The 22,685-nt window shown below is 40.6% G+C and overlaps 4 protein-coding genes across 8 annotated transcripts in view; 2 read left to right on the top strand and 2 right to left on the bottom strand.

Moving 5' to 3' along the window:
• Nucleotides 1-2,507, bottom strand: part of LOC121192677 (abl interactor 1-like) — a 22,497-nt gene extending 19,990 nt beyond the window's left edge. For both annotated transcript variants that reach the window (XM_041054463.1, XM_041054461.1), the window contains exon 1: nt 2,311-2,507. In XM_041054463.1, coding sequence (XP_040910397.1) covers nt 2,311-2,427 — 117 coding nt within the window. In that variant the 5' untranslated portion in view covers nt 2,428-2,507. The remainder of the gene's footprint in view (nt 1-2,310) is intronic.
• acbd5b (acyl-CoA binding domain containing 5b) lies at nt 2,500-9,611 on the top strand. 3 transcript variants are annotated; one of them, XM_041054469.1, is made up of 14 exons: nt 2,500-2,676; nt 3,689-3,810; nt 4,217-4,340; nt 4,601-4,673; nt 5,040-5,190; nt 5,392-5,430; nt 5,859-6,077; nt 6,947-7,162; nt 7,385-7,479; nt 7,628-7,814; nt 7,947-8,161; nt 8,376-8,426; nt 8,568-8,683; nt 8,803-9,611. In XM_041054469.1, the coding sequence occupies exons 2-14, from the start codon at nt 3,705-3,707 to the stop codon at nt 8,813-8,815; spliced, it is 1,605 nt and encodes a 534-aa protein (XP_040910403.1). In that variant the 5' UTR covers nt 2,500-2,676; nt 3,689-3,704; the 3' UTR covers nt 8,816-9,611. The 3 variants fall into 3 exon arrangements, with proteins under 3 accessions (XP_040910403.1, XP_040910401.1, XP_040910402.1); XM_041054467.1 differs by lacking the exons at nt 5,392-5,430; nt 5,859-6,077; XM_041054468.1 differs by lacking the exons at nt 2,500-2,676; nt 5,392-5,430; nt 5,859-6,077 and adding an exon at nt 3,352-3,440.
• Nucleotides 9,612-10,028: 417 nt separating this feature from the next.
• Nucleotides 10,029-18,205, top strand: yme1l1b (YME1-like 1b). Of its 2 annotated transcripts, none has more exons than XM_041055505.1 (18): nt 10,029-10,206; nt 10,844-10,978; nt 11,070-11,247; nt 11,635-11,733; nt 12,007-12,116; nt 12,523-12,673; nt 12,779-12,862; nt 13,179-13,352; nt 13,521-13,673; nt 13,849-13,981; nt 14,717-14,779; nt 14,980-15,092; nt 15,207-15,362; nt 15,522-15,673; nt 15,783-15,909; nt 16,079-16,152; nt 16,262-16,348; nt 16,443-18,205. In XM_041055505.1, the coding sequence occupies exons 1-18, from the start codon at nt 10,174-10,176 to the stop codon at nt 16,584-16,586; spliced, it is 2,166 nt and encodes a 721-aa protein (XP_040911439.1). In that variant the 5' UTR covers nt 10,029-10,173; the 3' UTR covers nt 16,587-18,205. The 2 variants fall into 2 exon arrangements, with proteins under 2 accessions (XP_040911439.1, XP_040911440.1); XM_041055506.1 differs by having other exon boundaries at nt 13,200-13,352.
• A 259-nt stretch (nt 18,206-18,464) lies between these two features.
• LOC121193536 (patched domain-containing protein 3) lies at nt 18,465-21,525 on the bottom strand. Its single transcript, XM_041055887.1, has 4 exons — nt 20,800-21,525; nt 20,591-20,712; nt 20,257-20,402; nt 18,465-20,054 (listed from the first exon to the last, which is right to left on the bottom strand). The coding sequence occupies exons 1-4, from the start codon at nt 21,517-21,519 to the stop codon at nt 18,535-18,537; spliced, it is 2,508 nt and encodes an 835-aa protein (XP_040911821.1). The 5' UTR covers nt 21,520-21,525; the 3' UTR covers nt 18,465-18,534.
• Nucleotides 21,526-22,685: the final 1,160 nt, after the last annotated feature.

Below are 22,685 nucleotides of genomic sequence, written 5' to 3' on the forward strand. Positions count from 1 at the left end.
GCTCAAGGAAAGCGAGAGGGAGGGAGAGCATGGTTAGCATGCTAACTTCAGCAGATATCTCTGCAACAAAGTACACAGAGGCCTTTGACGTAACATCAAAATTGTAATTACTTCACAATCTGTTTGCTGATTTTTGAGTGTTTTAAACTAAAATGCTTGCATATTGCATTGACATTTTAAATCTCTTGGTCCATTGTGCATGCTATTCTTCATCACTGTCTCCTTCAACTATATATAAACAGATGCAACATCAGTGAGGGCAATATATCTCATCTGGATGATGCTGACTATTTCCAAAAAATGATCACAGTGCATTCTGCCACATAATGTGACTCATACATTTCATAACGTGTTAGGTTACAGACATTGGCATTATGATGCAAACATGTGGCAATGAGGATGGACGAAACGTTTTTCAGTTGTTCCCTTCAGTGCTATCTCCATTTTGTTTATTTCCATCTTTCCTTCACACACTATAGCACAAGAAATGTTTTTCTTAATCAGCTGATATGTGAAAGATACACAAATCTTTTACCTTCACAAGCGTAACATTTCCTCTCAGACTGTCCACGTCAACTAAATTGGCCGCTAAGGTAGAAATACCTATGAGACCTTAAATAAAATCTGATAACGGCACAAGCTTTGAGCAAAGCATTAAAAATCTCAGGTATCTTTCTGCATAATGATACTGGGATGAGCACACTGCTGAACAGAGCTGTGTACGCTCACCAGTATGTGGTAAGCGTGCATTCAAGCAGTCTAACCTACATTGCATTTCTTGTGACAACCATGGTGAAGTGATCTGACGTGTTATTATGGCATAATAGTGGGTTTTCTCAGCACCACAGTCAAAAAATTACCATGCTGGAGCACAGTGGGGTTTCTGGTTTGTGCCCATCTGTCAACAGACACTGCTGTTCACACCAGACCATTCAGTTTACCGACGGTCTACAATGTCAGTTCACACTCTCACCCACATTTACTGAACACACTCTCACCATGAGAGAGGAACACAGTGATGAGGTTTATTGCGAGAAACTCTTCCCGCTCGAAATCAGCAAGCATTTCTACGAAATACATTATCCACATTAGGACATAAACCCTACTTTGTGTTTCTTTTTAATGAAAAATCATATAACCATGTTGCTGAACCGCTGAGGTTATACTTCCTTTGACAGTATTTTGAAGGTGGAGAAATGACACTGGCAACAAGGAGGCTTCTCATAAAAAAAAAAGTGAATTGAACAAACATTGATAAAATGACCTTAAAAGTAAAACCGGAGGTTTGTGCCCTGATATGGCCTCACTGCTTTTCACAACTGATTCACCCTCTTCCTCACACTGATTTCACCATCAGTCTAGATATGCAAAAACAAGCAGGCACACCTATCCTCAACCTGCACCATGCATTTGATTACAAGCAAATAATCCATGGTAGACATGCTGTGGAGCCCTGTTGTAGACACATGATACGTGCATCAGGAGTAGCTTGACAACACATGAACCACATAATCATATCCACTGATAAGCCCAGTAAAATACTGAGAGATGTTTGGAGCCTGTGTTAATGGCTAATGGGAGAAAATATCAAAAGAAAATCTTAGTAAGTAGGGTGTCTCATGGCACAGATAAAGTGAGTTTATAGTGACTAAGCTTTTAATGGTGTCTTATATTTCATTTTCTGGTATAATCACATCTATGGATATATTACTAAATACTTACAATTTTGCTACCTTTTGAATTTTACACGGGTAAAATGGCTTTTTTGGGGGGTAAATTGTGTTCGTTAAATTTCTCCTTTATAACACTGTTATGTGGCCTTAACGTCGTAACGCCTGTTTGGCTTAAGTCATGTAAAAACTGATTACTAATAAAAAAAAAAAAAAAAGATGTGTATAAACGAGGGCCGAGATTATGTTCGTGTCACAGGTACCTATCAGAAATATGCAGTCAATGACAAACCACTTGGTCATAACAACGACACACCCTCTATAAGCCCCCAGCAGCTCACCGAGCACAGCCTTTAAACGTGAACACGGCTCCGGCACACGGGGCCAAGCAGCCAAAGCTAGAAAATAACGAAATACGGCCATGCCCGGCAAAGCACCGAGCCGCGGCTGAATCACTGTGCCGGGAGGGGAAGGCCACTCCGTGTAGCTAGCGGTTTGAGGATCCCTTTCGTTGCGACCAGCGTTTCCTGTCCCTGTGGTTTCACTCACTTCTTCTTCTTCTTCTCGTTACAGCACCGCAGACACGACGGAAGCTAGCGATAAATTCAGCACATTTTAACGGCCGTTACACGTCTCTTACCTGAACATAATTGTTTTCACAGTATTCCGCAACCCGGGACAGGTTCTGGTAGCTTTCCACGAGCGCTCTTTTACCGGCAGGGATTTCCTCCTCTAATAGCATTTGTAGCTCTGCCATCTTACATCCCTTTGCATTTCTCTCCTCTCTGTCCTTTTTTTTTCAGTGAGGCGAGGCGGTGATGCTGTGGTGTGTTGCTGAGAAAGGGGCTCCCCCGCCTGGCATTGTGGGGCCGCTGGCCTCCGATTCACAACAGCCTGTGACAAATCGCAGCTACGTTAAAAAACGGAGAGCGCTGATTGGCTGAAAGGCCGACAGAGAAGAGCAGCAGACCAATGACATTTCACTGCGATGGATTATTATTCATTGGTAATACAAGTATATAGCGTAAAGTAATACGGAATAATTATAGGATGGAATATTATGAGTATATAATATATTAAAATAATAATACTATCTTTTAATTATTTTTATTATTATTATCCCATTATTATTATTTCTTTTTTATTATTAGTTACAGGTATTTCGACTAATTGTCAGTTCAGTTCAGCTTTACTCACGCATCACTCATTTACACGTCTACATGATCATCACATGCGTCATCTTAACACTTATCACATATGAAGCCTAAATGGGACAGGTGACCTAAACGGCAGATTCCATAGTTTACACTCATCAATATCATAGATGTACTTGTATAAGCCAAACAAATAAACTAATGCTATAAAACTGATATAAATCTTTTCATGTTTAACAGGATGCATAAAATATTTGATGCTATATGTTACTCATTAAGAGTCAAAGACATGGAGTAGTCCCTGTAGTTTTTCACAGTGTTATTTTGATCTGTAGACCAAAAAAAACTCATATTACTACATTTCCCATACATCCCCGCAGTTTAAATCCCCCCTGATAAGGGGTTGTGGGATTTGAAGGACTAAGCTTTGAGCGTCAGAGCACCATTTGCCAAGTGTTGCTCAACAAAACACTACATTTCCCAGATATCTTTAGTTCTCAAGCGTTGACTGTTTGGCTCATCCTTGACCGGAGTGAAGATTGGCTTTCTGCTGCATATTGCAGACAGACACCGGGGTAATGAAATAATTATTGCACCGGCGAATATGAACTTTATGGTGAGTCTCAAATAAACCAGCCATAGAGGAAGCATTTCTGTTAAAGAGTATTTAGTGTTATCGCTGAAGCGTCAGCGGCTTGTTAAATAGACCAGTTTTATTTAATATCTCCTAGATTAAGGGGGAGACAATCTGCCTCCGTAGATAAGACAAGTGGCAACTAGCCTGCAGTGATGACCAAATTGTGTTGAACACATTCTGAATTGCTATTGATTTTTCCATTAATTGCCTCAAATTTGTGTTCCAAGACGTGAGGACTCCTTCATGTCATCCTCTCTGGGGCTCAGCATGGCGCAGGCGGAGGACAAACGCAGCCTGGAGGCGAAATTTGCCGCTGCAGTTAAAGTGATGCGGAGTTTGCCTGAAGAAGGTGAGAAGTCTATACTGCTCTACATCCTAGTCTATGAATGCAAGTGACTGGACTCAGGTCTTCAGTTATATGTGCTTATACAGTGTGAAGTCTGTGCTTGTTGGTGTGTAAACACTCTAAGTGACTGACCTACATGCAGAGCATTTAAGAGCTGTCACGCTTGGCTGACCCTCCATTCATAAAGCTGCTGTAAGGATAAGAGCTGATTAAGTGAATCAGTCAGGAGTAATAGCAACTGCTGCGGTTCACATGTATCTCAGCATAACAATGAGTGATTTTATTGCACTGTCAAGGTGTCGCTGCACATGAATGTCTTGTAAAAAATAAAAAATAAAAAAAAATCAAATATGATGTAACATAGTAACAAGAGTGCTTCAATTTACAATCAGCTTTTTTCATTTCTCAGGTCCTTTCCAGCCCTCTGATGACATGATGCTGATGTTCTATAGTTACTACAAGCAGGCCACCGTTGGGCCCTGCAAAATCCCCAGACCAAGTGGCTTCTGGGACACTCGTGGAAAAGCTAAATGGTATGTGTGCGTTGTGTTGTCTTTATGCACATATAACTGTTATATTCCACAACTAAATTCAGAGTCATGGTTAATGGTAATATAGGAGACAGAGAGCTGCTGCATTTGCATGTTTCACTAAATACTGATCAGCGTCTCAGCAGATATATATACAGTGGAGAACAGATGACTTACTACTCCTGTAACTGCATATTTTCTGTTGTTCTGTGTTCACTTTCTTCTCATTGTTGAAGTGTTCAACTATGACTTTGTGTTGCCAGGGATGCATGGAGCTCTTTAGGAAATATGACAAAGGAGGAAGCCATGAAGAATTATGTTGAAGACATCCAGCTGGTAAGTCCTTTCAGGGGAACCTGAGGCTGAGTAAGAAGGAGCGTGCATAATAATAAACACACAGACGTCTCTATTCACATTAATGTTTTTGTATGGTAAGAAAGTAGGTTTGCAATACTTGTGACCAAATACCTGCAAAACAATCACATTCCCATCAGCCTCAGCTGTACTCTGTGGTTAATGCTAATAAGAAAATGCTAGCATGATAAACTACGATAAACATATGCAAAACCTCACAGAATTACTAGCATTGCTTCAGACTTGTTAATAAGAAATGAGTCGATTCATCTTATAGAAATTTGTGAGTGTTGCATGTGTCATATTCTCCTAATCCCTTCTAACATAAACTTAATTATTTGTTGCCAGATTTTGGAGACCATCCCAGTCTCAGATGAAGTGTCCGACCTGGTACAGAAGCTTGGCAACTTCTACACTGAGGTAGACGGAGAAGGAGAAGATGACGGAGAAAATGAAGTGGACAGGAGACCCTTCACCAGGCCTTTTGCCAAACATGCAGGTAATGTAAAGTGTATAATCAGAGATGCCATAATAACTTCACACTCCACACTTGGAGGCATATCAAAGGAAAATAAAAATACAATCCAAGGAGGCCAGTGCTGCTAAAGTGGGACATAGAACTGCTGTTCATTTCTCTGTCAGTCACAGAGTGTTTTTTTTTCAGAGCCTATGCCTGTCTTTCATGTCTTTTTATCACCAGATGAGCTGGTCAAACCATTTAAGAAACCAACAATGGAAGGCAAGTCTTGTGTTTTTTGTTGTAGCTACAGAGTTGATAGATTGCTCCTTGTAGTCCCAGGCCGAATAAGCTTTTTTTTTTTTTAACTTAATGGAGTTGCTTTTGTTCGCTTTTCATTTGACTGACCAAGGGCATCATTCTGGGCTGAATTTAGAGCAATGCAAATACACTACAGGAACTGTGAGGAATGTGCTAGGTGAAAGCAATGTGTAGTATATGTGCTGTAAGGCATGTTCAGTGGTTAGTCAGTGTGTTGGTTTGTTGGCTTATATCATTATTTGCACTTTGTGGTATAGATTTAGTGTGCTGAAGCAGTGACTTTTAAAATGCTCTGTCAAGTGTGTGTGTTGTTTGCTTTATATTGATTTACATGGTGCAACATATTCTTTGATAAAGGGTTAATCAAGAGTGTTTCCCTCACTGTTCAGGATATGGGGATCTGTGGGATGATATACAAAACCTTCAAGGAAAAGACAGTGTTCATGGCTTAAGTGTCAGTAGCGAGGAGGAAGCGGGGAGTAAAGAAAATAGTGAAATCGAGAGAAAGGAGGAAAGTAGTGATTGGAAGAAAAGCGAGGAAGAGGAGAATGGGGATGAAGAAGACAATGCAGAAGATGAAGACAATAAGGAAGAGGAGGAGGAAAAAGGTACAATCAGTAGTTGTAGTTAGCTGTGTTTTTCCTGTGAAGTTGTGTGTGCTGTGTTGTAGAGGTTACACACACTAAGCCGACACAGGGAAGTATTTTTTAAATCACTTAAAGGGTAAGGCTGGTTATATCCTTTTTTTTTCTAAATGCAAACAAATCCCATGAAAACACCAGTGCAATGCCTGATATATAGTTTCCAAAGTATGTGTCCAAAAACACATCAGTGAACCCCACTGTTGTACTGGATGACATGTTTCTTCATTGCCATGAACAGGGGCGCTGCTGTCAACTTTGTGCTGTAAATACTCACTAGTGCACCAAATGCGTTTCAATCAGCAGCTGAAAATAGTCTGTGACTAATACACAATTTACTGCTGTGTGAGTAACTCTTGTTAAAAGATCACACTGCCCAGTTGTTTTTAGAAGGTACTAGGTCTTTTTCAAAAGGAATGTATTCAATCCCAAAGACGGCTTTGTTTTTTATGTGGTGAAGATTTATTATTTACAGCATGTAAACTCCCTCATTTCTATGCATTGCTTTTGTATATGCACTATTTGTTCATTTTTGGTTGCATTCGCTTCCTCAGTTGCCCATAAACTTAAAATTTCTTAGTATTAGTAATTTTCACTATTTTCTGACACCCTTGAGTTCCTTTTGAAGGTGTAAGACATGAATGTGATGCGGTTTCTCTCTGAATACATTCATATAAATGAGAACAGTATTTCAATAAGATGAGAGAAAGAAAAAAAGCAATTTTCTCCTCATCCAGGGTGAGATATGGACAGACAAAGAGCACATAAAAAAGAACTCCACTCTTTTGTAATGCTTTGTCGTTCTCTCTCTCTCTTGCTTTCTCGCCTTGTCTCAGTCTGGAGTCCTGACCCAAGGCTGCTGATGGTGGAGGACAAGAGGTGGAGGTCTGACACCAGAGGGTCCAGCAGCAGTGTGGAACCCAGCATGTCCTCCTTCACCAACGGGACACACAGCTCCCTCAACAGTGAGGTGGAGGAGGAGGAACTGGCCTATTCTGTAGAGCCCAGTGTGCAGTATAACCCATACATGCACTTTAATGGACACCTGAATGGTGAGATTACAAATGAATGCAAAAAGTGTGTATTTGGTTATGTCCAGTATATGGCATTAGATTTGATATCTCATGTCTCAATATCATTCATGATGATGATTATTCTGTAAAATCTTAAATATAGTATAGTCCTATAGTCCTAAATATAGTATAGTCCTTCAGGTAAAGCAAACCAAAGTAGGAATAATTACATGTTAGAGTGCTGTGTTTTGCACCCTTCAGATCACAACGATGCCGTTCTTGAGAAGAACCACCGATCCACAGACTCAGACAGTGAGGAATTCTGTGACTCAATGGAGCATCTAGCCATGGAAGAGGTGTGATGTCCTTCTTCTTCCAAAGTGTACATGACGTTAATCAACATAATGGAAAGAAAGTTACAAATATTCAAATAGAATTTAAGGTGATTTGTCCTATTAATGTCTATATTTGATTTGTGGTTGACTATCACTTTTCTCCTATAAGCGGGCGTCTACATCAAAAGTCCAGTCACCTGGATCAGGAGCTGCCTCAGTGAATCAAAAGGATCTTTGGTTTGAGAGCAGCAGTACCCTGAATGGAGGAGAGGATCAAGTACTAACAAGGGATTCCTACTTTAAAGAAGGAATTAGTACAAGCCAACACAACAGCTCCTTGTCAAGAAGAAGGAGAGGTGAGACTACACTGAAGCTGTATCCTTAATCTACCATTCCCCAAAGATGTGTACTTAGTTCAGTCTCCTTAGTATTTCAGGCATCAGATAAATTGCAAGTTGTAGCATTAATCGGTCACATCCTGACTCTAGTTTCAGGTTCTCAGTCGCCAAGGGCTGCCTGCAGCTCTCAGTGGTGTGTCAGTGCAGATGCTGCCAGCTGTTGTGTGTCACAGAGCAGACGTCCCGTCGGTGCCTCCAAGGGAAACGTCAACGAGCAAATAGCTACAGCTCTGCTGAGGCTGCAGCGCGACATGGCCAGTGTGTTGCACAGGCTGCACGCTCTGGAGATGCTCACTGTGTCACAGGTCCGGCGTTTTGGCCTCTTTATTCAGACATCATCATTTCTTCTTGCCATCATACCAGCTGTTGATTTACTTTCCCTGTTTTTGAATGTAGAAAAAAGATTCCTGCTCATACTTGTTTCATACTCATACAGGCAACTGTTTTAAACTGTAATGTTGCTGATGACAGTCTCCTTGACAATTTATTATATTTAATGACGGATTTCTATATTTTCAGTCAAGATCATCTTCGCCAAGGCAGGAGGACTCCTTACCTGTAGCACGAAAGGTCCTTGAAAACTATTTTCTCACGTTTGTTAGATTTTTATATCAAATTGAAAATTGCTTTCTCTTTATGCAGCTTTCTGATCAGTTAGCATCTAATCGGGAAACAAACAGCCCCTTTAATGCAAGTTCTCTGTTTTTATAGATCTTTAGACCATCCTGGTGGCCTTTTGACTCCTCTCCACTCACGGTGGTGTTGACTGCACTCTGGCCTCTGATTGCTCATTGGCTTGTCCAGCTTTACTTGCAGCGGAAGAGAAGGTAAGCAACACTGTCATTAGAAAATAACACTCCAATTCTATTGTCACTGATCAATTCTATGATCTCTAATCTGTTTTTATGATCACACAACGGACAAAAACTCTGTTTTCTCCTCATAGGAAAATCCCCTGAATTGGCTGACAGCCATCAGCATCAATCAAAGAACATGAACCTGGGATGAAACTGTTGCTTGTTTTGTTGCTTTGTGGCTTTTGAAAGTCACCAACACAGACAATGTAATGAGACACCAGTAGAAATGGAAAGACTATGTTAGATAAATTGATGGTCAGAAAGGCAATCAAAGGGAAACTCTGAGGTACAGCATAGCATTTTGACTTCATGGACTCTGCGTAGGGTTTTAGGAAGGGGAAGATTAATGCATTTTAAATGCAGGCACATTTTCATTGTTGTAGCTTGCTTAGCATTGGCAGGTCTTATTTATGACATGTCTCATAGATCACCAGGAACTCAATATCTACATAACTCACATAACTAAGTCAACTTTGAACTGAGATAAATTCATGATCATATACTCATACTAACTGTCTTTACCCGAAGAGTGTTTCACCATTGTCATTACCAGGTATCTTATTTATTGTACATCTCACTGTTTATTTAGGTTTCTTTTCATATTTTTGTCAAATAATATATACATATAAATATATATATTTTCCTGATAATTAAGGACATCTGCATTTTATATTGATGGTCTGAAATGTAGAAGTATTTCAGGAGCATTTCCTTTAAGACCAAATAGACATTTTAAAAATAAGGTTATTTATGTGTAAAAGTGAATGTTTATTTTATAGTTTCAGTGCAATGGAATCAAGAATTGGACTTTTGCAAAACAAGAACAAAAAAAGTGACATACAGATTACAGACAATCTATATATCTATATATAATCATTCATGTTTCTTGTCAGCTGTACACTGGAAATGAATAAGCAAGGTTACAGTGCTTTCAGAATATACAGTTGTAACAAATCAGTATATGAACAACATTTGACATGCAATAATAAAAGCATTCTTTGAACACACACATTTATTGTAATATGTTTTTGATGCTTGAACTGAAACAAAAAAGCTTTTTTTTTTACTTTCTTATTTCTGAGAAATAAAACCATTAGCTGATAAATTTATTACTTACGTATATAAATGCAAGTGATAACGACGCGGTATTTATTAAATTTTAGACAAATGTAAATTAGCAAATTAATATTATCATGATTTTATAATGACTGGCTGAACAAGCGGAACCAAAGCCAGTCGAGAAAAGGGAACACGGATTTCGACAGGGATATAAAATATGACACAACACTGGTTAGGTCATATCCGGTGTATTTTCGGCTGTCAGAGCACCGCAGAAGTTAGCAGTGGGACTTTCTGAGCCTGCGACAGAAAGTAAAAGTGACAGAGACGCAGATCTTTGTCTCTCAGGGGCAGTGGTATAACGTCGCGTAACCGTCGCGTTGTACCAGTGAGAATTAAAAATGTTTTCCTTGTCAATGACGGTCCAGCCACAGGTAAGACGGCAAGAAACGTCAGGCCGAGCTAATGTTAGCATTGTTGTTGTTTTGGTTCTTTCCCGTTCAGCTGAGCTTGCTAGCATGCTAAGGTAACCTTAGCGCCTGTTCGCTTGTGGGTGAGACTGTTGTGGACCTTTCGTTTTGGTTTGGTGATTTCAAACAAATTGACATTCACGTCTTACCCTTAATTTATCAGAAATATAAAGCCTGCTGTGTGGACCGTTGAGTTGAGAGGACCTAACTTAGTTTAACCGCTAGTGCTCTTTTGAGTGTCCAGTGTGTCCTTAGCTGCCAGATGGTAAACTGCGTCAATGAGAGACAGGTTTGACTGCTGATACTTTGAATACTCTTATAAATCAACAATTTAACCAAGTTTCTGTAGACAAAGCACAATCAACTGTATCTGTCTACTCTACCCTTATTAAGTACAAGACTAAAAGCTCGATTTAAATCATGAAGAGTTAGTAGCACCAGCCAGCTGATGTACTTTACCGGTGGCTACTGTGGGTCACAGTGTTTAGCTGCATGCGTGTTGCCTGACAACCAGGGTTTTTGATGAAGATTGTAACATGTGTGATAGTCATCATTCTTTAATATCCAAAACATGTAACTTCACACACCTGTTTGACCACAGGTGACTGTACCTCTCAGCCACTTCATCAATGTCCTCCACTCTCTGAAGAGCTCAGTGGGAAGCAGCAGCAGTGCCACCTGCAAATCAATAAAACACAAGGAGCATGCCTCCGATTCAGAACTAGACTGCACAGAGGTACGTAACCGTGGGTTGCATGTTAGAGTGGCCACTGTTTATAACTTTGCAAGGAGCAAAATGCACATTTCTGTAATCTACTTGTGTGTAGTCCATGTGGAACCTGCGGGAGCTTGGATTATCAGACCTGGGAACACAGCAGCTGGATGAGCTTGTGAACCGTGTGTTACCACACTTGAGCACACAGGCGGAGCTGCTTCCAGTGGGCAGTCAGACAGCCTGGAAGACCTCCCATCTTTCTACACACTCCTTTTTCTACAACAAGCATGGTGAGAATGAGTAACGCTTTACTGTATTCCGCTTAAATAGGTGTGCCTTGGACTGGTGCTCACTTTGATCAAGCTTGGTGAAACTGGTGCTTCTGTCATGGTGTCGGTGACTGCTGGATGCCTATTTTATTGCTAAACATAAAAGGTGTTGCAGTGTTGTTGTTGTTTAAACATGTTATTATGCTGATCTTATGCAGAGAATTGAACTGGAAACTGGTTAGTGGAGGTGATAAACATTCTTAGGACATTTTGATGCATTGCATCTATTGTAATCAGTTTAGTTAGTTTCTAGGTGACTCATAGCATAGACCCGTTGCTGCCCCTTAATCCTGAAGTAGTCTCATTCAACTGTGTGTGTAACAAACAGCACCTTTTCCCTGTTCCCAGGGTTCTCATGTGGTCCGACGCCAATGTCGGCCCAAGTTTTTTCCAGGCAGCAACCTTCACCTCTTCTGTCTCTCTGCACAGAGCTACAACACTGGCCAGGTAAGCATGGATTAGAAACACTTATAAGGGGAAATTTTTGAAAATAATATAGAGTAACATAACAAAGATAGTGACAAATAATCCAGCTGACTGTCAATATTATGTGTTTCCTGCTCTGTATCTACACTGTACAAAATTATGTGCTTGTATGTATATGTATATGTACATTTATAACACTTATGTTAATCCAGTGAAATTCTATGCTGTGCATATATGGTTGATTTTTAAACTCATTAAACATCACATACTGTCTGTCTGTCTGTTTGTTTCAAGTGTTGGTTCAGAGCAGAGGCTTTAAAACTTTAAAGAGCAAAACCAGACGACTGCAGTCAGGCTTCGACCGCCCTCTAGAGTCTGAGGGGTTCACACCATCTTTTATGAAGGTAGGTACTTAGAGATGTTCACTTGCTTAACATGCTTAGGCAAATCTTTCAGCACATTAGATTTTCTGCACACAAGAAAAGTGGAGGAGAAGTTGGGAATTGGTGTTCTGCCTAGCCTTTGTCACTAAAGGCTTATCATTTCACCACTGAAATAGACGGTATGTTTATACTATGTAGTTAGCTAATGTTATCAACTAAATTATTGACAGCAGCTGACTGTAAGGTTGTCCGACACGATAAAAAGCTCTCCTATCTGTGCAGGAATTCAAAAATAAAGGCAGAACAGGAGCACCTTAACTTTTCAGCCCTACAGGGCTTGTCCAGCGTGATCACCTTCATAGTCAAGGTGTGATAAAAGTACTCTGGCCCTGCGACATCTGCTTATCAATCTCGCCGCGTGCTGCAGGGTATCCTCTCACGTGACAAGGGGATTGAGGTGGAAAGTCTAGACACCCTGTTGAAGAACAAGAACATACCTAATGGACAACAGGATGCTTTCAAGAGGGGCTTTGCTGAGGGTTTCCTGAAAGCTCAAGCCTTGACACAACGGACACAAGGCAAGTTTTAATGGAAATCACACACCTTAGCCATTTTATCACACAAGTTACCATTATTTAACAGTACGGATGTGTGGTTTTCCTGTTATTTTTCCAACTGTTCAGACTCTCTGAGGAGGACTCGTCTCATCCTGCTGGTGCTGCTTCTTGTTGGGCTTTATGGTATCTCCAAAACCCCTTTCCTATCGGGTAAAGGCTCCTTTTCTCCTCTAAAGCTGCTGCCTATATGTTAATATTTAATATGTGAAAATATTTATATTAATAATGATAAAACTCAGCATTTGCCTGCTTTATTAATCTATGCATATTAAACTGTTATTAAGCCTGAAAAGAACAGAATCATTTTGCAGATAACAATGTTGTATTCTAACTTGCAATATTGAAGCACTAATATATGCAACCAGATGTAGCCATTAAATAACTGTGTGTGTGTGTCTGTGTGTGTGTGTTCATTAACCATGCCATGCAGTGTGATTTCGAACTTTAATCTAACCATTTTGGACAGTGCGGTTCCGAACCACATCAGGCCTGGACTCTGCAGTGGACCCTGTGCAGATGAAAAACGTGACATTTGAGCACGTCAAAGGGGTAGAAGAGGCTAAGAATGAGCTGCAGGAAGTGGTGGAGTTCCTGAAAAACCCACAGAAGTTCACAGCACTGGGAGGAAAGCTGCCAAAAGGTTAGGTGGTCGCTCAGTGTGTTTTAAAATAGATGAAAAGCTTTATGAATTACAGCAATTCTGCACTTATGTGTGTTACCTTTTTAGCACTGACCATTCAGGGCTCTGTTTTTTTCATCACTCTCTCCTTTAGTCTGATGTCCTCATCCTTGCCTCTCTATACTTTAGGTGTTCTACTGGTCGGCCCTCCTGGGACTGGTAAGACCCTACTGGCCAGAGCGGTGGCCGGAGAGGCAGATGTTCCATTCTACTACGCCTCTGGGTCAGAGTTTGATGAGATGTTTGTTGGAGTGGGAGCCAGTCGCATCAGGAACCTTTTCAGTGGGTTTTTTTTTTTTAATCATTTTAACATCAGAGTTGACCTTTTCCTTCCTTAAAGGACAATTGAATGTTTAAAGTTGTCTTTTCCTGCTGCATGGTTGTGGCAAAAATAGTAATTATAATTGTGCTGAATATTGTAGTTCATATGTTTATGTTTGTCTTGCTGTTTTCTTAGGGGAGGGTAAAGCCAATGCTCCCTGTGTGATTTTCATTGATGAACTGGACAGTGTGGGTGGGAAAAGGATCGAGTCTCCCATGCACCCTTACTCCAGACAGACTATCAACCAACTGCTTGCTGAGATGGATGGGTAATCTAAAAAAAAAAATTAGCAGTTGCATTTTTACATTTTAGGTATGCAATGATTGAGGAGTCATTTTCCTTCAGATTAAGTGAATTTGGCATGTTCTGACTGGCAGTATGGTGGGTTTGCAGTGCGTTTGTAAACAGGGAGTGATACATCTGTATGCAAAAATCTGGCCACCCCCAGCAAATTCCATATTTTGTTGATTTTCGAACTGAGAAGAAGTAAGTACGACCCCTAGCAGCAAACAGGTGTTAAGAAATGATATTGTACTTAGTTCAAATATTAATGCACTGCTACTTTTTACTTCATGAACTTTAGAAATACACAAAATTAAACTAATTAAACAGTTTAAATTGTGACATGTGCAAACTGTGGAAATCAAGAAAAGATTGTGTACACTATATAATGCATTGCGATTGTGACAGAGTAAAAGAAATTATCTATAGATACATCAACTATACTGGAATCTAATCTATTAATGAAATTATGAAAAATCAAGTTACTTCATCACACTGATGCAAAAACACTGCTAATCTGATCTAAACCTCAAGTCTGCATTTGTCTTTAATCACAAGTACATGCATTACAGTGCAGTGCAGCGTTGGTCAACACAAGAATAAACTACATACTGCCTTGTGGCACAATCTGTGACTTACCAAAAAAAAATTCTTCAGACAACAGTCATCAGAAAACAAGAGGAAAGTTGACTTGTTTGCACCCTGTGATTTTACTTTATAGGTTCAAAACAAATGAAGGTGTGATCATCATTGGAGCAACAAACTTCCCAGAGGCTTTGGATAAGTATGTTCACCTCTGTGTCTCCTGCTGTAGCAAAATGTCAAAGCTTACAATGCACATTTAGAAATGTGAAGGTTTATAACCTTCAGAGTCACAGTCGTCCTTGTCAGTAACAGAGTATGGACGACAGCTTAGAGGCTGTTTCAGAGCTGTATGCTGACTCAGCATCAGTATTTTAATAATAAACTGATCTACCCTTTCAGTGCCCTGATCCGCCCAGGACGTTTTGACATGCAGGTGACTGTCCCCAAACCGGACGTGAAAGGACGCACAGAGATCCTCAACTGGTACCTGAAGAAGATTAAAGTGGATCCAGGTGTGTAGTCTGATAATATATTTTACTCGAATGTATAATTGTAGTGCATGGTATTTGAACTGTTGACAGTCCTAGACTGACTGATCTAGAAAACTGTGGCAATGTTGTGTGCAGCTATTGAGGCCAATATCATTGCCCGGGGCACGGTGGGCTTCTCGGGCGCTGACCTGGAAAATCTGGTCAATCAGGCCGCCCTGAAGGCAGCAGTTGATGGCAAAGACATGGTCACTATGAAGGAGCTGGAGTTTGCTAAAGACAAAATCCTCATGGGTGAGAAAAGCTTTGCTAGTCGGTTAAGAAACACCACATCATTTTTCTACCAGTCCCTATTTTCACTGTCTGCCTTCCTAAATCTTTCTGTGGCTCTCTTTGCCCCTCTGTCCTTTTTCTGGATGAAATCAATTCGTTCATTCTTCTTACTTCTTCAAGGCCCCGAGAGGAGGAGTGCAGAAATAGATAAGAAGAACAAGCTGATCACAGCGTACCACGAATCAGGTCACGCAATTGTAGCTTACTATACCAAAGACGCCATGCCAATCAACAAGGCTACTATCATGCCCAGGGGCCCAAGTCTGGGACATGTAAGAAAACCCGGAGCTTGTAAACCTTATACTTTAACTGTGCATATTGAACTTTGACACCAGCTCTGGTGCAAACGTTCCTCTTTTTTCCCCTCCTCCTTCTTTCCAGGTGTCCATGCTTCCGGAGAATGATCGCTGGAGTGAGACTCGCTCTCAGTTACTGGCCCAGATGGACGTTAGCATGGGCGGCCGGGTAGCAGAGGAGATTATATTTGGCCATGACTACATCACGACCGGTAGGAAATAGCTCCCAGAAGGGGGCCAGTGAATCATAAAATATTTTAATTGAGAGGGTAGAATATAGGAAAAATCTTGATTTTTCTTATATAAGGAAAGCTGTTTGGCAGACTGAAATTTAAAAAGGCAACATGAGTGGTTATATACATGTCATTTCTTCCTCTACAGGAGCATCAAGTGACTTTGACAGTGCTACTAAGATCGCTAAGATGATGGTGACCAGATTTGGAATGTGTGAAAAGGTAGGCGGACATGACAGGGACTTAAAAAGGAAAGAGTCATCAGATTGTATTCAGTCTATGTTAGAATATAACATTTCTTTATGTATGGATTTTCTTCCTTGTCTCCCAGCTGGGTGTGATGACCTACACTGACATGACACAGCAGAGCCCAGAGACGCAAGCTGCTGTGGAGCATGAAGTCAGGCTGTTACTGAAGGTCTGTGTGATCTGTTATCATGTGACTAACCATAAAAACCAACTCAGCTCCTATAATAATATTTCTAACCATCTTTTTCTCTCGCTGTCTCCAGGAGTCTTACGAGCGTGCCAAAGCCCTGCTGAAGTCTCACGCCAAGGAGCACAAGAACCTGGCAGATGCTCTGCTCATGTATGAGACACTGGATGCCAAAGAGATCCAGCTGGTCCTGGAGGGCAAGACCCTGGAGACAAGATGAAACCAGCGAGGACAGCAACAACCTCGGGGAAGCAACAGGGAAGGGGTCAGATTTTTAAGAGCTCAGGCACTAAGGTAGGGGGAGTGGATTCAGATCTTGAGCAGTTAATCAGAGGCGTAGGAAGTCCTGGCCTACATTCACTAAGTCTCTTGACAAGTGCTCATGTGGGACAGTGTTCATCTATCTTCATGCTGTCACCTTCATGGAATCTCATCAGTGTTCACAGACAAGTAGCTTTGTTCTTTGAAACTTAAACATGAATTTCCCGCATTCAGAGGTAAGCAGATGTATGTTGCATGGGTTCATTGTATGTGGTGAAGGTTAAAAGTTTAAGTGTTGAGGATGTTGCTCAGATTTACTTTATCAGCTGGGATTAGAAAATAATACATGAATGTAAATATGCACCTTGGGTATAAAAACAAAAAATAGAATTTCTTTTCTTTTAAATTTGGGTGTATACTGTTTAGCCAGGTCTATATAATAAATTCCTATTCTGTCAGCGTGAAGCGCTGAGCAGGGAATACCATAAACCCAAAGAGCTACCATGTAATCATGGCAACCAGAATTTAACTTAATCTCAACTCATTTTTGTTGTGTTTGTGTTAGTGTCTGTTATTTGTGAAGTAAATCCTCAAGGTCAAGGATGTTTGAAAAGATCATGCATACACAGCATATATACATCCTCCTGTCCTGTGGTTCTCCTCTGCTCACGTCCCTGTTGTTTATCTTTAAAGGTGGCCTTTTGGGGGAATGTACTATAAGTATATATTTGTAAAGTGGGAAGTGTAAAAAGTTAAACTGCAACCTCTCAGCACTTTGAATAACTGAACAAATTGAAAATGCACTCATGCACTCTTCATGTAATTTATTTCATTTATGCTGTGTGTGTACAGATTGAACAAAAACTGCTGCTCAGCCTCAAAAAGCATGAAAGAAATACAAGCTGCATTTATGTAGTGATAATCGGAATAAAGTTGTGACGTTGGCCTAATTTATTAAAATACTCCGAGCTCGGCTTCTGAAAAGCCTCTCTGCAAAAATATCAGTTTTTCTTTCAACTGCAAATGAGTGGACTCGGCCATAATCCCTCAGTTACTGACCATTAATGTCTGTGAAACGTGTGAGACCAACATGACGTTTTAGCTGTCACCGTTCAGTGAGTCTAAATGTAAAGAGACATCCTCGATTCTAAATATGACATTTCTTCAACACAGTTCGTGGGTAGAAACTTGCAGTTATGTGTCTGTTAAAATATTGAATGTCTTCATTTTAAATTAAATAGTTAAAGCAGCAACAGCGTATGTAATCCTTACTTCAGCATTTTAGAACAGAAAGTAGAGCTCTCTCATCAAGATTACCACCAGCCTATGTTATATCACAGTGTTATCTTATTCAGTTTCTTTGCTTCAGTTTGGCACAATGTTTGTTCTGTGTATGTTTAGCTGTATATATGATGTGATGGGAACATTGTATATAGATGTATAGTAACGCTTTTATGCTGTGTACACACCTGAATGGCTCTCTGCTGTTGATTGAAAAAAAAAAACCTCTTGACAATGTGATGGCAACGCGTGATGAACATTTGTGCGGCTGAATTAAATAAAAAGAAGAAGCCCAAAGAAAAGGACATTTTTGGTTTGTGTGTGTGTGGCTCAGTAGGTCGAAGTGTCCCACAGATTTATTTTTACAGAACTGCACAAAATGGCACCACATATGCCTTTGTTACAAATTTAGATAAATGGCTTAAGGTTTACATTTCTGACACGTCAAAGCAGAATGGACTTTGAACCATTCTCTTTCTTAGTATGGCACTGACATATGCCCAAAAAAATTTACAGAATAAGCAGTAAAGATGAGCTGAAATTACAACGGCTGTGGTATCATTTTAGGCTGTGTGTGTGTAAAATGTGAAGAATTCTAATGTCAGAGTAAAATGGACATCCCTCATTTAACAACACCCCTCAAAGGCTCCAAACAGTGTGAGAAACACTGGAATAAACACTAAACCATGGAGCAGCCCAAATGTAATCACAAGAAACACAACCTTGAAGAATGTTCTAAAGATATAACTACTAGACACGGACAGCACCACCACTCCTAAAATAGTGGACAGTCCTCCTTGCAGAATGGGATACCCTAAATGGGCCAAGGCGTCCACAGCTTTCTCATTCACGTCACTCTTGGGACTGGAGACAAACGAGTAAGAAATATGTGCGGAGAAGTCCACAGAGAAACCAACGCACATGACGAGGTTGATCATGGAAATGGAGTCCAGGCTTACACCCCACAGGGCCATGAATCCTGTCACGCCGACAATGACTGAACAAATGGCAAAAGTCACCCATACAGAGCAAAGCAGCCTGGGTATCAGGATGAGTGAGACGACTAACATCGCAATCGCAGCCACCACAATGGTTTGAATGGTGTTGTCCATGATGACGGTATACTGGTCAAAGTAGATGAAAGCAGGGTGGTACACCAGGAGCTCTACTGGACAATCCTCTGCTGTCTTCCTGAGTCCAATCATCATGTCCTTCATTGTGGTTTTGTTCAGTGTCTGAATGAAGAAGCGGGAGGCCTGAATTTCATTGTCTGTAGTCAAGTTGATATCTTGTCTGAACGTAGAGGTGAGTTCTAAGAAATGAGACAAGTGGGATTGGAAAGCCTCTTGCGAGTTTATGTTGACACTGGTTGTGTTTGCATAATGTTTAAAGGAAAGAAACCAAGCAAATGTGCTATTGACATAGTTCAAACTTTCAAAATTTGAAATGCATGAGTGCAATTGCTGCTGTCCTTCCTCGCCCCAGTATGGGAAGGGCTGTTTCACTGCCACCATCACATTGCAGCTGTACTCAGAAAAGTGCTGCCTTTGATTATTGTAGTAATCGATGATGTAGGAATCATCCAAAGCCAGATTCCTGATATCGAGTCCCTCCTTTAAGACCCAACATCCATAGATACTAACAGCCAGATAGCCTGCATAGATGACAAATACAAGCACTTTACTCACTTTGTGGGTCAGAAATGGGCCATAGAACTGCTGAAAAATGTGGCTTATGAACTCAGTGTCCTCCTTTTCAGTGATTTTATCGTATTTCCCTCCAGCACAGCAAATACTGAAGGCTTTTGAATTCCTGGATGGTAAGTCTTCTGGGACTTTGGCACAGGTGAACCAGTGCTTCTTCTCTGCTTCCCTCTGTCCGTTCAAAGCTATACAAGCCCCCAGGAAAGTGATGCTGTACAAATAGCAGAAGCAAACAGAAATTCCAGCATAGAGGCAGAAGGACCGGACTGAGCCAAAGGGCGAGCTGTAGCCCAGGAAGAGAGCCAGGGCATCGGTCAGGGTGGTGATGGTGATGGAGACAGCAGCATCCCTGTAGGTGTCAGCGAGCCGGTCGGGGACGCTGTCCAGAACACGGGTCCTCTGCCAGCAGGAGATCATGATGAACATATCATCAAGTCCAATACCTTTAAGTATTTGGAGAAAGAGGTTATTTTAAATGGCATACATGACGTCTGAGTCTTACCCTTGGTGTGCGCAAGGTTGAATTAGCCCCAGGTTTGTGTAAAGTCACGTCTATGTCTTAATTTGTTCAGATTTTTAGTTTTGAGTCATTTTCATCTTTGTTTCAGTCCGGGTGAGTGGACCATGAGGTTCAACACAACCTACCTAATATCATAAAAGGACAGGAGGCAGCTGTCATGACAAAAGGTTGGCTCAGCACCAACAGGGCACCAAAACCACTCAGGACTGCTAGACCTGTGGAGAGCACGCCACAGGATGCCACCCACACCTTGGTCCATACATTATCCAACCTGAGGAGATTATAAAGATTCAGTCACTCAACATAAATGTTTTTTTTTTTTTTTTTTTAATTTTAGACTTTCATTTTGTGAACTTAAGGGTTTCTGGCTTTAATGAGTTCACTGTGGAATTGCTGTGAAATGCTCTCTCTAATTGATAAATCAATCCAAATTCATCACAAAAGCAGATGTTTACCAACCTCCAACAGGATATAATTGAAAATGTGATGGCTATGGTGTAGGTGATGGAGAATAAATAGATGACCGAAGCTGGGGATTTCTCAAATTCCCACTGCATTGACATAGAGGTGGAGTATGACACCTAGAAAGATTATTAATACATTTAATAGATAGCACTTTTGAAAAAAGCAGATAATTTAAAACACGGGCCTGTTTAAAGTCTGCTTACCTGAACTGAAGTTGATGATTCATTTGAAACCAAATTGATGAAACTTTCCAACCACAGATCTGTTTTTGCTTTGGTGTCCTCTCGTAAATAGTAATGGAGCTGTATGGCTTCAGCACTTTCAACAACTGAGCTCTCCTGATCCAATTTCACACTCCCCAGATTTAAATGTAGGGGAATTTTCCTCAAATCAGAGTGATACCACGGAAATGTCAAATTGACAGCATCTATGTTGCTGGCATCGTATTTAATAATATCTAGAATTTCATTAGAGGTGCAGGATCCCATCACATGAGCACAAACATCCCCATATTCAAATGACTGGTTGTTGAACTGCACTATCATACTCCTAATTTTAAAGTCCAAGTGTAAGATGTCCTGAAGAGACTCCACTGTCAGAATATTCCCGTCACTTGTAGCTATGAGAGTTGCATAATTCCCACTTGTGCTCAGCCTTAAGCTTGAAAACATGGACTCATTTCCTGGAAAAGTTTCTTGGATGTATTTCCTCTCCATCTTGGCTTGTCCATCAACAGGTGTGAACTGTTCTTCAATATTGTTGGACATTCTGTCCGTGAGAAAATAAAACCCGCTCCCCAGACCTGCCGAGAGAATAACGGGGCCGATCAGGAACCACCAGGGATGGGATCCAATAAAACATCCCATCATTTCAAAACAGATCCGTAGGGGTCTCTCGATGCAATCTGAGCGGCACTTGGCCATGGCTGCAGAAACTTGGTCCCTTCAAAGCTGTACTTCAGGTTGGCATTTAGTACAGAGACTATTTTCCTGAATATACAAGAACTGTATTCACAACCAGCTGTATTTATTGTGCCGGAGACTCTTTTCAGCTCCTTCATGGGCAGAGATTTGCATAATAACAGGGTCGGCTTTCTCTGTGATGAACAGAGGCAGATGAGGATTGAGGACCAGCTCAGTCAAAGAGCCTATTGAAGAATGAAAGGTGTAGTATGGCTCATTGGTTACATCAGACTTCTTAATACAGTCACTGGTTTCTTATTGCTTATCCCCCAGGCGATTCCCTTTCATGGCTGGGGTAACATAACGTTTAGGGCTCTTGAAGATCAGTGCAGTGTAGAAAAGGCACAGAACAAAGATGTGTTGTGCTTTATAATGTGGGTTTTCATTTAGATTGTTCAAAGGTTTTCCTACCTGTCTATTGACATTTTCTATGGTAGATTTTCCTCTAACCACTCCAATTCTACTTAAAGGTAAACAGGGCAACATTAGCATAAGCATGAAAGATCTACATTTTATCAGCAACATATCACACAGCCAAATCCCCAGTGCAACCTCCTGACAAATAAAGCACTCTGTCATTGAGCAGTAGGTTATTTCTTAACTTTTACACCAGCCGGTGCACAAAGAGGCAAATATCAACCACACCAACCATTATCAAGTCCTATATGGTAGTTGGTGGTCAGTCTTTTATTTTAGATTTAGCCAACCGACATCTGTAGATGTGGAGTGCTCTCTGCTGGCACTGATCAGATGTATCAAACATCACTGTCACCTTCATCTTCATTTCTTAGTCACAAATATCATACATGACATACAGTGTACACCCTTAGCAGGGTGGGGTTGCATCAGTCATAGGTCTGAACCATATTTCTGAGAATGAGATGTGTCTTAATTTCAACACACTTGAAAGACTCAGAGCTACCTCCTATTTTTAGACACTGTATGCATTGTGTTCTTAAAAAAAAGATGATTTTCATTACAAAAGACAAATCTCTCAACAATGTATAGACAATGTATTTTATTTGGGAAAAAAATATAACCGCTCAAAATCAAGTACACAAGAGTACAATTTATTGATTTATCTTTTTATTGTGTTTTAATTAATTTTTACTTTAGTTTGAAGCCTC

This window comes from Toxotes jaculatrix, chromosome 14 (assembly GCF_017976425.1).
Source record: "Toxotes jaculatrix isolate fToxJac2 chromosome 14, fToxJac2.pri, whole genome shotgun sequence".
In the NCBI taxonomy this organism is placed as follows: Eukaryota; Metazoa; Chordata; class Actinopteri; family Toxotidae; genus Toxotes; species Toxotes jaculatrix.

Excerpts from the sequence above, each read along its gene's own strand:
- acbd5b (XM_041054469.1), top strand. The coding sequence starts at position 3,705 with ATGTCATCCTCTCTGGGGCTCAGCATGGCGCAGGCGGAGGACAAACGC. Across the intron at positions 4,341-4,600 it reads ACTCGTGGAAAAGCTAAATG|GGATGCATGGAGCTCTTTAG; the intron begins GTATGTGTGCGT and ends TTGTGTTGCCAG. Across the intron at positions 7,815-7,946 it reads CTTGTCAAGAAGAAGGAGAG|TTTCAGGTTCTCAGTCGCCA; the intron begins GTGAGACTACAC and ends TCCTGACTCTAG.
- yme1l1b (XM_041055505.1), top strand. The coding sequence starts at position 10,174 with ATGTTTTCCTTGTCAATGACGGTCCAGCCACAG. Across the intron at positions 12,117-12,522 it reads TCACACCATCTTTTATGAAG|GGTATCCTCTCACGTGACAA; the intron begins GTAGGTACTTAG and ends CGCGTGCTGCAG. Across the intron at positions 13,674-13,848 it reads TCGCATCAGGAACCTTTTCA|GGGAGGGTAAAGCCAATGCT; the intron begins GTGGGTTTTTTT and ends CTGTTTTCTTAG.
- LOC121193536 (XM_041055887.1), bottom strand. The coding sequence starts at position 21,519 with ATGGCCAAGTGCCGCTCAGATTGCATCGAGAGACCCCTACGGATCTGT. Across the intron at positions 20,713-20,799 it reads AATCATCAACTTCAGTTCAG|GTGTCATACTCCACCTCTAT; the intron begins GTAAGCAGACTT and ends TAATCTTTCTAG. Across the intron at positions 20,403-20,590 it reads TCAATTATATCCTGTTGGAG|GTTGGATAATGTATGGACCA; the intron begins GTTGGTAAACAT and ends TAATCTCCTCAG.